The sequence below is a fragment of the Myxine glutinosa genome, chromosome 6, assembly GCF_964187855.1.
Source record: "Myxine glutinosa chromosome 6, kmMyxGlut1.1, whole genome shotgun sequence".
Taxonomy (NCBI): domain Eukaryota; kingdom Metazoa; phylum Chordata; class Myxini; order Myxiniformes; family Myxinidae; genus Myxine; species Myxine glutinosa.
In genome coordinates, this window is record NC_136266.1 from 104,093,609 (window position 1) to 104,110,277 (window position 16,669).

Below are 16,669 nucleotides of genomic sequence, written 5' to 3' on the forward strand. Positions count from 1 at the left end.
GATACAAAGTCACTAACTTAGTCTTCCACCAAATTATCATCATTCACATGTCCAATCTAACGTTACATAAGTTAATTTTAAAGTCATTCTCAATGCACGATGCATGAGTTTACACCTACCTTGTCCTTGAGAAGTAGATTTCTTTGCAAATGACTTCTCTTTTCTTCTGATTTTACTGATGTCACAGAAGCGCTTGTAGCAATTGTAGTGGTAGCCAATGTTACTCGACGGCAAGGGCTGAGCCGCAATGCATGTAGCAGTATCGTGAAAATCGATACCAAGCTTTGCTGCAATCTCGGTAACTATATCACTCTCTTTGCAGTCGTAATTCACCCATTTGCTAGCGAAATCGACAAATCGTTTCCACGATTCATTATTGAACACTATGAAGTTACTTTTTGTTGTAAAATCTACGTGCATAACGCAAAATTTTGAAGAAAATGTACGATCCGCCGTAGAACTGCATTCCGTGGTCGCCGCCATCTTTGGTTCACAGTGCCATGGCACGGCGACCGTGATTGGATTATTCTGGGAAACTTCATCATCAATTTCACTGAGCGTCAAATACGGTAACGCTGATTGGCCTATTTCATCACGTGCATCGACTGGTCAGAAAAATTTAATGTGACATTATTTACCGAAATTATTCGATTTTTACGCTTTTATGAGCAATTTTGAGAATTGGGGACACACATTTTCTGAATGCTTATAATATTTTTGCAATTATTGATCAAGAATAAAGTGGCCCCCAGTATTGTTGCACGAAACAGAGTTAGATACCGACCTATTGTGGTCTAATATTGTTGTTATTCATACTGAAGCTTTAATGACTAAATGTATTTATATGAAATCAGCCAGGATGAAATGCAAACACCTACACTACTTCAATGCACCACCCCCTGCTGTGCCGCACAACCTCCCCTCTCCCCCAACTTCCCATGCTCCACAACTCCCCTTTACCCCCATACTGCACAACCTCCTTCTCCCCACCATGCTGCACAGACCCCCTCCCCCCCCCCCCCCCTCGTGCTACACAAACTCCTCCCCCCAGTGCTGCACAAACTCCTCCCTCACTGTGCTTCTACACCACCCCCACCATCCCCCAGCTGCACTGAAACACCACCCTCCAGCTGCGCTGCACCACCCATCCCCTCTTGGTGCTCCTGCACCCCTGCTACCATGCACCAGTGCACCACCTCTGCATGTGCATGTGCATGTGTAGAATGAGAAGAGCTGGCAATGCAATATAAATTTAAACAAGCGTTACGCCTCGGTCCCCCGTCGGGGAAGTGATGTGAGTTGACAAAGTGGAAGACGCAGAAAACATGCTATGATATGATATTTCGCTCACAAGGTTGACATACATGGAGGCGGCCTTCTTGGATTTTGACGTGGCGACCCAATTTTCTATAGCGTTCTTCCTTATGCCTAGATACACCCACACACCAGATTAGAAGTTGGTACTTCGCTTATTTTCAAGATATTCCGCTCACAAGGTTCAGACATACATGGCGGCGGCCATCTTTGATTTTGACGTGGTGACCCAATTTTCAATAGCGTTCTTCCTTGTGCCTAAATACACCCAAACACCAGATTAGAAGTTGGTACTTCGCTTATTTTTCAAGATATTTCGCTCACAAGGTTCAGACATATATATATGGTGGCGGCCATCTTGGATTTTGATGTGGCGTCCCAATTTACAATAGCGTTCTTCCTTATGCCGAGATACACCCACACACCAGATTAGACGTTGGTACTTCGCTTATTTTTCAAGATATTTCGCTCACAATGTTCAGACATATATATGGTGGCGGCCATCTTGGATTTTCACGTGGGTTGCACCCACACACCAAATTCGAATGCGGTCCTTCGCTTACGCACCCACGCACGGACGGACGGACGGACGGACGGAGGGGAAAACCATAGTCCCCCTTTCGCTGCGCTGTGCGACGGGGGACAATAACTGGAAATTATATCCAGTACTAAAAGCAGCACAAACACTGGAAGACAATGATCATACAGGGTGAGTCAGAAGTAGCGCCCGATTTCTGTTTTTTGGTACACTTCCAGCTTGGTACACTTCCGTAATAATTTTCCTCCGAATAAATGGTTAGATAAACATGTCATTCACCATTTATTTATACCTTCTTGTACACTGTAATACAAATGTCAAACAAACAATCAACTGACAGAAATATATATATATATATATATATGTATAAGCAGAAATCGGGCGCTACTTCTGACCCACCCTGTATTTATGCGGATAAAATGTTGCGTTATAAAACCGAAGGTGGATGGAGGTTATGTTTTCACCCCTGTCTCTGTCTGTCTGTTTGGACAATTGTTTGTCTGTCTGTTTGTGAACAGGATATCTCAAAAAGTTGTGGACAGATTTAGACGAAATTTGGTGCAGAGGTAGGGTGTAGGGTGTGACAAGTATGAAATGATTAGATTTTGGTGAAGTTCCGGATCCGGATACTCCAATTTTTGTAAGTGATTCTTCACCATTGAGAAATAGGTACAACAATGATATATAGCAATACTATCTGGAGTACCGGAATTGTACAGAGGGAGGGGAGGGGTAGGGAGGAGGAATGGGGAGGGGTGAGGGGAAGAGGTAAGGGTGAGGGGGAGGGGAGTAGAGAAGGAGGAGGAAAGGGGGAAGGGAGGGTAGATTGACAGGCCCATCAGTTTTATGAGAGGGGTTGGGGGGGGGGGGGGGAGAGAATGGAGGGAGGATAAACTTACCTGTGCGAAGAATGCTTTAACCTCAGCGTTGCCTATGTAAAAGAGGAAACTGTAATACCCTGCCATGAACACTAGTTGACGCTACATGGTACACATTTGCCTGGAGAATTTACACCCTCCCCCCTCCCTGGTCTCCCACACCCCGTGGGAGGCTGCGGCCACATAGCCTATGTTGTCTCTCCAATTCAATTCCCCCCCCCCCCCCCCCCATCTTTTCTTTTCTCTTTTTTCCACATGTTTTAAGTTACAAAGAAAAACAGACAGCCACAGAGAAAGACAATAGCATTTATATACATTGCCTGTAGAAAGTCTTCACCCCCTTTCAAATTTTTCACCTTTTGTTGCCTTACAGCCTGGAATGAAATTGCATTAAATCGGACTTTTTCACCTTTATTAACTCGACTGGACTACCGTCCAGTTGAGTTCATCACATACTGAACCCTCCGGCGTCCGTCGTCTGTTAACTTTTCGACGTTAACACTCCAGCGTCCACAAATATCAACCGATTCTGATCAAACTTGACATGCAGCATCCTTACCCCAAGGACCAGGTTGGTATTACATTTCAGCCCGATCCGTTGAAAAATGGCGGACTTTGGCGACCATTTTGTTTTTGGTCATGACAAACGACGTTAACACTCTCGCGTCCACAAATATTAACAGATTTTGATCAAACTTAGAATGTTTAACCCTTTCCACACAAGGTAGGTTGCTATTGCATTCCAACCCGATCCGTCACAAAATGGCTGCCATAGGCCGCCATATTGTTTTCAGCTCTGAAATGACATTAAGACTTTAACGTCCACAAATATTTATGGATTTTGATCAAACTTGGTGTGTGAGACTCTTACCACACAAGGTAGGTTGCTATCTTAAGTCAAATCTAGTACAGACAAATGACCTACTTTAAAGTTGTCCAGTCAGTTCAGTTGAGTTCTGCTTCCCTGGAAGCTCTAGTTTACACATCGTTACCCACAACTTCTAAGTGAAAAACTAATTCTACAAATTTCAGAAAATTTATGAAAAATATAAAACTAGAATATCTTGTTACCCTGCGCTCGCGAAGCGAAAAGTGGGGTTCAGCATTCAGTTACATACGTGTGCCGTGTGCCGTATGTGTCTGCATTTTAAAAATCCATTTTCTCGTCAACCGTTGGTCCGATTGACACAAAACTTTACCATAGAAGCGCCTCCGCCTGTGGAATGTTTTATTCATAATTATGACGGCATAGATCACGTGGTTTGGACGCCATTTTGGAAAAATATTACACCTCTATATCTCCCAAACCGCTCAATGGAAAAAATTGAAACGTGGCTCATTGTCAATTATTCCACTTGGGGAATAAGATATGTTGATGGTGATGTCATCGGTGCCTTAATTAAGATGTCATAATTCGACAAGTACAACGCTTGATTTGATCAGTATGAATAAAACAAAAATTTCTCTTCAACTGTTAGACCGACAGACACGAAATTTTCAGAATATGTGCAGGTCCTCCTGTAGAATTTTTTAATGATAATTATAACGTCATAGGTCACGTGGTACAGACGCCATCTTGGAAAAAATCGAAAACTGTTGCACCTCTTTATCTCCGAAACCGCTCCATGGAAAAATTTTAAACATGGCTCATTGTCAAGTACTCCCCTTGGGGAATAAGATATGTTGATGATGATGTCATCTGTGACTTTGTTATGATGTCATAATTAAACAAGTACAACACTTAACCGATCATTCTCAATTTTTTTTTTTCAGCAACTGTTGATCTGATGGGCATGAAATTTTCACCATAGGAGCACCTCCTCATGTGGAATATTTTAATGATAATCATGACGTCATAGATCATGTGGTACAGGTGCCATCTTGGAAAAACCGAAAAATAGTGCACGTCTATCTCCAAAACCGCTGCATGGAAAAAAAATGAAACATGGCTCATTGTAAAGAACTCCATATGGGGAATAGGTGTTGTTAACGATGACGTCATTGGTGCCATAATTATGACGTCATAATTCGACAGGGACAACGCTTCGTCTGATCAGTTTGAAATGTATTGGGCATGATTATTTTAATTACTTATAGTCTACATAACAATTATATTAGAGAATATAAATTTATGATGTCTTTGCTCACATGGTCTGGCAGCCATATTGGATCAAAGAAAAACAATGTTCAAAAACAGAAGAATTGGCTCAAACAAGTTGACTGTGCAGGGTAAGTATTCTATGAATACCATCTAGTTTGGATATCCATGCCTGAATATATATAATATATAACCACCTTTAGAGGCCATTTTTCCCCGCAAAGCGGGGGTTGGCCTTTTTCAGGAACCGTGGTTGTTGTCGTTTTTCGGTCCCCTTTTTGAAGCAATGTTTTACGGCCGGATGCCCTTCCTGACGCCAACCCTTTTTGCTGCCTTTAACGACAAACAGGGAATTACCAGTGAACTGGTACTCAATTTGCCGACCTCGGAAGGATGACAGGCTGAGTCAACCTTCCCCTGGCGTTAATTCAGCGATCGACCGAGATTCGAACCCAGGATCGTAGGATCCTAAGCCGGCACCCTAGCCGCTAGCCCAACACCTGAATAATACCAAGTATCCATGCCCTAATAATAACAATTGTAAATGAGCTCAGGTGTAACCAATCACCTTCAAAATGACACACCAAGTTAATTGGCCTCCACCTGTGTTAAATTGTAGTGATTCTGATTAATTACCTCCACCACCAAAGGTGGATGGAGGTTATGTTTTCACGTCTGTCTGTCTTTCTGTGAACAGGATATCTCAAAAAGTTGTGGACGGATTCGGACGAAATTTGGCAGAGATGTATTGTATGTGACATGGACGAAATGATTAGATTTTGGTGAAGATCCGGATTCGCATCCGGCTCATAAATTTTCTTAAGGGATTCTTCATCATTGGCAGACGGGACCAAAAACGTTACATAGCAGGATATCTCAAAAAGTTGTGGATGGATTTGGAGAAACTAGGTGGTCAGGTTGTGTGTGTCAGAAGGACTAATCGATACGATTTTGGTGAAGATCTGAATATGGATTCGGATGTGAGACTTATTTAATTTTTAAGTGATTCTTCACCATTGAGAGATCAGGTGAAAAGCGATATATAACATGATATTTTAAAAAGGTTATGGATGAGTTATGACTAAACTTGGTGGACGAGTTGGTTAGGTCACAAGAACAAGCCGATTAGACTTTGGTTCAGGTCCGAATCCAGATCATTGGAATGCAAAACAAACTGTTCAGCCTGGCGGAGGTGCCGTTCTAGTTCAGAATAAAATCAGCTGTTCCTGTAGGTTTCCTCTGCTGGGTAGTGCATTTCACAACAAAGACAACCATGAGCACCAAGGAGCTTTCAAAAGACCTCCAGGATAAGGTTATGGAAAGACACAGATCAGGTGATGAGTATAAAATATTTCAAAGGCCTTGAATATCCCTTGGAGCACAGTCAAGACGATCATTAAGAAACGGAAGGCGCATGGTACCACCAATAATCTGCCTAGATCAGGCTGTCCCTCCAAACTGGATGACCAAGCAAGGAGGAGACTGATCGGAGGCCACCAAGAGGCCAATGGCAACTTTGAAAGAGCAACAGGCCTTTATGGCAAAGACTGGTTACTGTGTGCATGTGACAACAATATCCCAAGCACTCCACAAGTCTGGCGTGTATGGTGGTGTGGCAAGAAGGAAGCCATTACTCAAAAATCAAAAAAGCCCACCTTGAGTCCTGTTTGCCAAAAAGCCACTCTGGATATTCTGAAGCCATGTGGCAAAAAGTTTTGTGGTCTTACGAAACAAAGATGGAACTTTTTGGCCTAAATGCAAACGTTATGTTTGGTGCAAACCCAAAACAGAACATCACCCAAAGAACACCATCCCTTTTTACTGTGAAGCATGGTGGTTGCAGCATCATGCTATGGGGATGTTTCTCATCAGCAGGGACTGGGGAATTTGTCAGGATAGAAGGGAAAATTGTTGGAGCAAAATACAGAAAAATCCTAGAGGAAAACCTGCTCCCCCCTGCAAGAAAGCTGAAATTGGGAGGGAAGTTCACCTTTCAGCATGGCAATGACCCGAGGCACACAGCCAAAGCTACACTGAAGTGGCTAAGATACAAAAAAAAATGTCCTTGAGGAGCCCAGTCAGAGCCCCGCTCTAAATCCAATTCCAAATCTGTGGCATGACTTGAAGATTGCTGTCCATCAACATAACCCCACGCAACTTGACTGTGCTTCAACAGTTTTGTGCAAAATAATGGGTAAATATTACCCAATCAAGGTGTGAAAGGTTGGTAGAGACCTTTCCCAACAGACTCGCAGCTGTAATTGCTGTCAAAGTTGCTTCCACCAAGTATTAACTCAGGGGGGCAGACACTTATCCAACCAAGATATTTTAGTTTTGTATTTTAATTAATATTTTGAAATTTGTGGAATTTGTTTTTCACTTGGAAGTTGTGGGTTACGATGTGTAAATAAAGGTGAAAAAAAAATCTCATTTAATGCAATTTCATTCCAGGCTACAAGGCAACATAAGGTGAACATTTTAAAAGGGTTTGTAGACTTTCTCGAGGCACTGTATATAGATATCTCAAAAAGTTGTGGACGAATTTGGTGTGAAGGATTTCTTGTATCATCATTATTTATTAAGACAAAACTTGTTGGCCAGGTTGGGTGTGTGTGAGGGAAGAATTGATTCTATTTTGTTGAGGATTCGAATCCGGATCAGAGAATGTTGAAGTGATTCTTCACCATTACGTGGTAGAGCTAAACCCGATATATACGGCACGATATTTCTTAAAGTTATGGACTGATTCGGATGAAACTTTGAGTTGGTTAGACGACAAGAGCAAGCTGATTAGATTCTGTTTCAGGTCCGAATCTAGATCCGGCCTATCAGTGGGATACAAAACGTAAATTGTTAAGCATGGCGGAGATATGTGCTCTACCGAGTGCCGTTCTAGTTTTTTATTTGTTTGTTTTTGTAATAGTTGGTTGATGATTTGATATATTCTGGTCAAACAAACCCACCTCAAAAGTCTTAATTTCCAGCAACACCCATTAGGTCTGATTAATCGTTGTTTTTCACATTGTAACACCAGTGCATCCAAAAGTTTGTCTATGTCAGAGCTTTTGCCCATTTATAAATATTGTTTTTCTCCACCTTTGCCCCTAGGTGGTCCTGTGAGACTGCGTCGTGAGGTGGTTCTTCTGACGGACGATCGGAATCTTCGGCTTAAAGCATTGACACGGCACGTCCCAGTCCGAGAGGTTCCTGCCTTCCTCTCCTGGGCCAGAGTGGCTTGAACTGGGCTTGCATTGTCAGTAGAAAACAAAGCAGGATGACGTAAACGTCAAAAAGGGTTGTGTACCGTTTGCTCAAATGGGTGGTGCACGGCTGCTCGTGCCACCGACCTAGTCTCGTGAGTTTACACCAGCTTTGCACTCCGGCGCTGGTAGGAGGAAGGAGGTGATCGTAGTATTCACATTAATACTTTAGACCCGGAATGCTTTAATGTGAGGACACTTGAGGGCTGCCGTGGATAGTTGAGGCCTTTGGTTCTGGTTTATGTCAATCTGGCAGTAAAAGTGGGTTGTTTTACTTTGAATCGAACAGTTAAGAGAATCCTTTCCTCTTTCGTTTTACTTTACACGATCTGTAGTGGGAGTGGCAAGCAGACAGAAGGGGAGGATGAGAGGCCCAGATGCGTGATGCTTTATTGGTTCTGCCCCTGGGAGCTGAAGTTTTGGATTAAATTTTTCTTTAGAAGGAAGTCTGGATTAAGCTCTTAGATGTAGGTTTCCACCAAGCTGAGAGCCAAAGACATGAGCACCGCATGCTGTTCTTGCTCCCCCTGGCTGCTCCAACAGTGGCTCTTGCCTTCGGCCAACTCTGAGACGCGGCATTCCAAAATTTCATCGTCCTCTAAAGATTTCAGCCACCCCAACTCCGCTTTTACGAACGTAATGCAACTTCACTCGCATTCCTCAAGCGTTAGTCAGGAAGGTCCATCTGTAAGAACCGGTGGAGAAGGAAACGGGGCTCCATTCGGTGCACATCCATCTAAGATGGCTGAGACATTTTGATTTCTCCCAATATTTTGTCTCTCACAGTCGATCTGGAAAGGAAATGGAGATGCTTTGTGGGCCAGCCAGGCAGCAAAAGAATCTGGGCTCTCTTTTTTTTCTTTTTCTTTTTTCCCCATGCGGGTTTCTAGCGCTGCAGGCCATTTGACTTGAGCGCCTTGGAAAAAGCTGCTTTTTTTGTGTGTGCTGGGTGGATGCAGTCATCCTTCATCTGAGCCTGTGGAGCTGCCTGGTTCCTTGGCCTTGGGTCGCACTCTTTCTTTACCAGCTATGCTTGGCAGAAAAATCCAAACATCTTATTGTTATTATTACTATTTAATCATAACCTAAAGCAACAGCATTTGGTTATGGCAAATGTAGGAGCCAGTTTAAATGCAAGGCTGGATGAGAGGAAATAAATCGCTGTAGTGACCTCACCTTACCAGATCGCTCAATAATTTGCTGTGTTTGGGGCCTATGCACAGGTGCAGTTGCATTACGCTTCCAGTGCACATATTCGGCATTCAGTCAAGTGACTGACTGCATAAAGGTAGGTGTGTGTGTGTGTGTGTGTGTGTGTGTGTGTGTGTGTGTGTGTGTGTGTGTGTGTGTGTGTGTGTGTGTGTGTGTGTGTGTGTGTGTGTGTGTGTGTGTGTGTGTGTGTGTGTGTGTGTGTGTCTGTCATCATAGATTGATGGATGTAGGAAGAAATCCAAGTTTGAGCGTTGCAGCTGGGCACACTCATGATGCGGGAGGACTTGAAGGGGGTGGATGAAACTTCACTTTTTCTAACAAGCATGGCGTCGGTACATCTCTGAGGTCCCCTGCGGCCTAGCCTGAGCCTGGATCTCACATCTGCCCAAGGCTACGCACGACTCCCCTAGGCCCAAAATGCGGGGCCTTCAAAGCTGCTGGATTTCTGTGGCCGTTGCTCCACCATATGAACAGATGGGAAGGTCCTGCAGAGTTGTTCTGTATATGCTGTGCAAAGTTTTAATCGTTTTCTCTTTCTCAGGGTGGTCAAACATCACTGTGACATGTTTGATTGCGTCTCGTCCATGTATGCACTCTAATCGCTCCATTTTTTTTTCATACCGGTTTTGGTCTTTTTGAATTAGTGTCTTTGTGAACAGGAAGACCCTTCAGAACAAGTGTGCACAAGTAGACTCCTATAAATGAAAATTATATCTGCTATTTTGTTAGTCGTGGTACATTGTTATTGCCGTACACCATCAATATGGGAGTATAAATGGAGAGGGACCGCAGCATTGCCTTGTGCAGGTGATTTTGTGAGATCCTCTTCGGGGTGGATCATTACCTGAGGTCAGTGAGGCTGCGATGATGAGATTGTGGTTGAGAAAAGTCATGTTTGGTCACAGTGGCTTCCCTGTTCACATATCCTTTTTTCATTCCATGTTTGCCTTGATTTCTTTTTCTCTTTTGCATTAATATACATCTTTAAATCCCTGTTTTGGGTGAATATCACAGCTGCCATTGTTTGTTTTATATTGAGGATTAAAAAAAAAATTGAAACTACTTTTAACTTTTTTACTTCAATATGGGGGTTTTGGTTAGTTCCCTTTCTCCCACTTACCCCTTCTCACCCCTCTCACACCCACACAAATCCAAACACTTCATATGGGAAGGTAAGACATGAGGCTGTGGAGTAACCTTTAAAATCCTTTTATTACAAGATCTCTAAATTTTGTTCTTTACATTAAGACAGTTTTGGTTCTTGAGGCTGAGGAGGGTACAATGGTCGTGAGGGGTGTGGGGTGAAGCCCCAAGGGGTATCCTGAGGTCTAGCAGAGCTGTGTTCATGGCTTTATCCACAGCCCCTGTGCAGGCTCCAGGCGGTGGATCAATGGCCTAACCCCAGTATATAGATAGACCCATACACACCCACCCCTCCATCCCAAAAATAATGATTATACAGTAAATCCTGCTTTGAGTGATCTCATTCTACAAAGTGGTTTTTCATGGTGCGTGCGGACATCGGTGTGGCTTTTTGGATATAAAAATTTCACATGCATGGATATGTGGTCGTCAAAGAGCAGTGGTCCATGTATCATGATCACTCAAAGCAGTTTTCTTTCTCGAACATTTTTGCACCTCCTGGTGCCGCTTCCAAAAGCAGCATGAATTGTGAACCAAAATGGGGTCGAGGGGGGTGGGGTGATCATGGTGGACATGGTATGGTAGAGAAGCTATGAGGGAGCGGGTCCTGCACGGGGCCTTGTCGAGCATCGCACCTTCTTCTAACCCTTCAGTGACGCATCAAAGACTGAGTGGATGAAGCTGTCGGTGCTTCAGGTAAAGAGAAAAATCACACACAGGGTAGGGGGTTGTGTAATTAATATTTCATTTGAAAGTGATGCCCATTGCAGTCCAAATGTAACATTATTGGACCCTGCATTTCCCCTCTGTTCCCAAATGTATTTTAAGAATGCATCCCAGTGAACCCGATCAACTTGATATTCAACAACCTACCCTCTTCCCTTCCCACTTAATCCCCAAGGCTTCAGCCAAAAAAATAATTCTCACTCGCTCAAAAGAGCAGCCATTCGCTGTTACAGAAATTAATTTTATAACTCCAAGATGGCACAGACCCCACAACCGCAGGATCAGCCACACCACCTTTCCTATTCCCTTCCCCGAATCCAGAACCACTTTTTTCCCCCCCAGTGAGGTTTGGCAAAGAAACAGCGATGGGAAGCGCCACAGGCTCCAGCTGCAGCCGATGGTGGTTGGGGGCGATGGAGCGTTGTGGTGGATTGGTGACTGGATAGACAATTCCCCGAGCACGGTCACAACCCCCTTAAAGCGATGGCTCGATCAAGGAGCAACAACATTTGCTCGACTGCCTTGCTTACACCCAAAACAGCCAACACAAGGCGCCAGCCTCCGTCCCTTTATAAAGTTCTTTTTTTCCGTGTAAAGCATTTTCTTTAAAAAGTGAACTTGGTTAAATTGGTTATTTTCAGCTTCTTACATTCTGGTTCCCCTGATATGTTATATGGCTAAGTTGAATATAAAAACTGAACCATAACTTCGTCCGGTGTTGTAACAGACAGGAAAAGGGGAAAGAAAAAAAAACATTAAAAACACGATATACAGATCCATGCAATAAATACATTCAGTGAATAGATAGCAAAAATAAAGAGAGAAATGTAAAATTCAAAAATACTGTGAAAAGTTCTGAAACATTACCGGTGGAGGCAGAATTTACAAAATGCTACCTTGCACAATGTACTGTAAACGTTTTTGGTCTTTAACAATGAGGTTTGTTTTGTCAAAAATAAACTTTGGTTCAAAAAAGGGGGATGCTTATTATTAATTATTTTTTTTTCCAAGAAATCTTTAAATTGTTGCAGTGTTACAAGATAACAGAGCCGTTCGTCTCGGAATTGGAAAAGGAGGAAATGAATAAAGTTGTACATCAAACGAGCCCCACCACCGAATATAAAGTCAAAAAAGCTATGATGTAGTGTCTTAATCCCTGCAGGCTTTCGAGGTTTGAAATACTGCATCTGCAAAAAACGTTTAACTCTTTAAAAACAACGACCCTGCTCTTACATCACTCGCGTAAAAAAGTCGCAGAAACACAAGGAAGGCAGAGCAAGGTTCGAGTCCCGTGCGGAACCGGACGTGGTTCGGAGCTCGAATCCGAACAGGCCGGACGTGGCAGAAAATAGGGTCGACTAGAATTGTATCTCCAAAAGCGGGTTTGAGGCAGCCGAGGGGGTTTCTGTTTTCACATTTGACTAGAAAAGGACGGGGAAGGTCTAGAGCTGGGGGGGGGGGGAGCGACCCCCATTGGGGGAACGCAGGGCTGGGGGGACGGGGAGTCAAGGAACCAGGAGGCCAACTGGATGCCTTGAGCTGCCATTTTCCGTTCAGGGTTCATAAATATGACACCCGGAGCCATCTAGTTACCCTGTGCGGTCACATTGTCCTTTATGAGCACAAGGGGGCCCCTGCGACTTCCATCCCAGGGGATTTAAAAAAAAAAAATTCCAGTCTTTTCTCACGGGGAAGTTTTCTGCAAAAACATTTTACAAAAGAAAACTACCTTCCTGGTTTTTATTATTATTTTAAGAAATCCTGAGATGTAAATCTCTGCAAGAGATTAGGGCCCGACCTTTTTTACGACCGCATGCCTCACCCCCTAAAAGAAATGGTTCACTTGCTTTAGGATTTGATGCTTAAAGCCCACCCGTCCGTCTCCCTTCCCCATAGAAAAAGAAAGAAAAGATGTCGGAGATGAAAAAAGCAATAAAAAATAATAAAATTCGATTTGTGGCACGTAGCTGTGACATCATTTGAATGGCTGAATGAGGTAGGTCTTCACAAAGGATGTGGCGCTAACACTGCAGGGTTTGCTTTTGGAAATGTAAGAAACTGCTGCATTGCACTGCATATCACCGAGAGATTGGGCGCTTGAATTAGTGACGTCATCAATTCCACTTGTGACGTCATCAATGCACGGTGCCGCTCCGGCTCCGCAGAACAAAAACGCGAGAATTACCTATGGGGGAAAAAAAAATTGGGATAAAAAATATCTTGCAACTTCTCATGAAAAACATTGGTCTCAGCGGCACCTTGGCCTACCCCGGCAAGAGACGGCGCTTCGGAATAATATCCCTCTCCTTGAAAAAGAAGAAAAGAGCACAAAAAGCTTTAAATGTTTGCACAAAGAACAGACCATCGGCTATAAACCGCTAACCAACATAAGTGCTTCAGCCTCACCATGCTACCGTCAAAACACCAAAGACAAAAACGCTGAGCTCCATTTCCTAGGCAGAAACGACACGGAACAAAGCTATTAGTACGGAAAAACCTAGTAGGTACAAGCAACAAAAGCATGCCGTCAAATATACACCGAGTTAAATTATTTTCATCTTCTAAAAGTTTGCATTCAAACCTAAGAACAGGTAACGGCACAGGTATTACCTGTAGGCCCTTCAAACCGGCCCTCACCCCTACCTCACCTACATTACCAAACTCAAACTTTTTGGTCAATTTCACCTTGGTTTTGCCACCTACAGGCCCACTAGATCACACTATCTCTCTCTCTCTCTCCCTCACACACAATAAACACCTGTTACAAAGAAACAATATTTTAACAGCTCGTTCATGTACAAGATGTTTGGTTGTATGGCTTCAAGATTAAGTGTTATCCCAAATGTCCAATTAAATAATACACAGGCCTGTACGAACATTCGCGTCCTCGATGCCGTCCGCCATTATTATTTACACAACGCAGATGGAGCCACCTGAAACACCTGCTGGATCTGTTTCCCCCCTCGCCCTTTATGCAACTCGCGCGAGATCTTCAGGCAATTTTGCGGAAAGCGGTGAAACCGCATTGAAAACGGTTTGTGTTCATTTTGCCGTTAATTGGGCCCTTGTCAGGGGCTCCGGTTCATAAAATTGAACCCAACCCCAAAAAACAGGATGTATGTGATCGATACGTCAGGTGTATGCGCCAGGTATCAAATAACTACTTTGACCAAGAGATAACAAGGTTATACCTATCCAAAACCCAGCTGTGTTCCTTTCCAATATTTCCCAATGTCTTTAAAGAATAATAAAAAATAAAAGAAAAACGTCATTGGTCAGAGGTCAGAGGTAAAAGGTGGGAATTTCTGGAGCACCGCCACAACATGTCGCCTTTATAAAATGCTACTAGATTACCATTTATGAGTTGTTCCCTTTAACACCTGCCTCTCTATTCTCTCTCTCCACAATCCCACCCTTTTGATAAAGCAAAGCCAAAGGGAAACATTTCCCCAAGCACACGACGCATTGCCCGACGATGCCATTTGGATCGTGGTTTTTACTTCATGGCGTTGAAATGGCAAGATCACGTGACCGCCTTGAAGGTGAGATGAGCCGGGATGAGCTTTGCTGGCGAGAAATACGGGCATCGGTGTGAGGCTCGAAGGCAGTGACACCTCAACGATGGCAATTCTGTTTGCAGAGCAAGAGGTAACGTCGGAGAGGTTCTTCGATACGAGGTGATGGCCCGTCTTTGGTTTCTTCGCAGACAGGAGTGAAAGATGAAGAGCAGTTGTGAAAAAGGGGGGAAAAAATTGGCAAATAACAGAAGTGTTGCACGTGGACGTCGTCAAAGAACAACAATGATGAAGCAATGCGGCGAGGTCTGTGGAAGGTCGACACGGAGAGCGACTAGGTGTTCACAAGGCCTGCACGGCACTGTGCATCTTCATGTGGCTAATAAGGTTCCTCTGCTGTGCGAACTTTCCTCCACATAACTGACACTCGTACGGTTTCTCCCCGGAGTGAATGCGCATGTGCTCGGTGAGGCGGTATTGTCGTGTGAAGCGCATGCCGCACTCGTCGCATGCGAACGGCTTGAGGCCCAGGTGGCTGCGCATGTGGCGCGTCATCGTCCCTCGCTGCGTGAACTTCTTGCCACAGATGGCGCAGGGGTAGGGGCGAGTGAGCCAGTGGGTCTTCTCGTGCTGCCGCAGCGTCGCCGCGTCCTTGTAGGCACGGTCGCACGCCGTACAACGGTACGGACGGAGATCGATGCCGTCCTCCGCTCCGCCGGCCACCGACATCGGCACCGATGGACCGGCTGATCCCCCGCCCGTGGAACCGACCCCCTCGGTGCAGCCTCCGCTTGCCATGCTCACCGGTGGAGCCGCGTCATCCCGGGGATAGAGTTCTTCCTCCGTGTGCGTGTCTACATGGGCGTTTAGCTGCTCAGAGCTCGGAAAACCCTTCCCGCACGGGATGCAAACGTACAAGTTGTCTCCGAAGGTCTCCGGTTCCCCATAGCCGACGGCAGCCGCTGCGGCGGCCAGCGCTGGGTGTCTACCGCGCCCCGACTGGTGCGACTGCAAGGAGTGGTGATGATGGTGATGGCGATGGGAGTGATGGCGGTGGTTACACGGTGCAAACCGGGAATCAAGTGTCACGTCAGAGCTTCCATCGCTCTGCCCACTGTCATCATTCAGGCTCTTCGTTTCATCGTCATCGTCCACCAGCGGGTGCGAGGCCATCAAGAAGCGTGAGGAACCTCGGCCAACACACGCAGCACCGCCACCACCCCCATCCTCTGTTTTCGTGTTCCCAGAGTACACAACAACACCGTTGCTCACTGGCATGGATCCCTCCTCATCGTCACTCGCCCATGGGTGCCTCAGCAGCGGCTTCTGTAGGGAAAACAGGAGCATATGTCTCAATGGGCATCCCTTTCCTCTTTAGCAGCATACTCGATCTCCTACTTTGGTTTATGAAAAGGTAAACCATGATCAAATGTGTGTTACGTGGTATCTGAAGTATATCACAGCTGATGCCTCACTAAACTGGTCCAAGTATTATATTTTGTCCACCCAGTATGTAAGATTGTGAGAGACACCTTACAAATGATAGCAGACCACAGAGATCCTGAAATGTGTCCCACAAAACAGCAAAGCAATGAGAACATGCAAATCGAATCACGATACACAGAGCTGTCCTCATCTGAAGCATAATTATTGAGATTCCAACCACATGACCAACAAACAGCAGCCTGTTTGGAACCTTCACCTTAAACCTGAAAATGGCCTTTCCAATCTCAGTAGCACAAAGCTGTGACCTTGGGCTATACCTTATCGCCACCTCTATTATTCCGTGTCATCATATACCAAAGGACGATGCTGAATCGTTACCAATTCGCACATTCCAAGATAAGCTACCAAGGTGGCCTGCTACAGGATCTGTGCAGAACCCAGGGACCATGGATGCTTTGAGGACGTGCATGCATTGCATTTCACCAATTGTCCATGCACACGCACACGTACGCACGCTCACCACCACCAACTATGATTAA

General features: G+C 44.7%; 2 protein-coding genes across 11 annotated transcripts in view; one reads left to right on the plus strand and one right to left on the minus strand.

Annotated features, from left to right (window-relative positions):
- Nucleotides 1–10,362, plus strand: part of SMG6 (SMG6 nonsense mediated mRNA decay factor) — a 376,938-nt gene extending 366,576 nt beyond the window's left edge. For all 4 annotated transcript variants that reach the window (XM_078780312.1, XM_078780313.1, XM_078780314.1 and 1 more), the window contains one exon: nt 7,937–10,362. In XM_078780312.1, coding sequence (XP_078636438.1) covers nt 7,937–8,067 — 131 coding nt within the window. In that variant the 3' untranslated portion in view covers nt 8,068–10,362. The remainder of the gene's footprint in view (nt 1–7,936) is intronic.
- Nucleotides 10,363–10,493: 131 nt separating this feature from the next.
- The window catches only part of HIC1 (HIC ZBTB transcriptional repressor 1), a 161,088-nt gene continuing 154,912 nt past the window's right edge, over nt 10,494–16,669 (minus strand). For all 7 annotated transcript variants that reach the window (XM_068120741.2, XM_068120737.2, XM_068120738.2 and 4 more), the window contains one exon: nt 10,494–16,010. In XM_068120741.2, the coding sequence (XP_067976842.1) occupies nt 15,027–16,010 (984 nt within the window). In that variant the 3' untranslated portion in view covers nt 10,494–15,026. The remainder of the gene's footprint in view (nt 16,011–16,669) is intronic.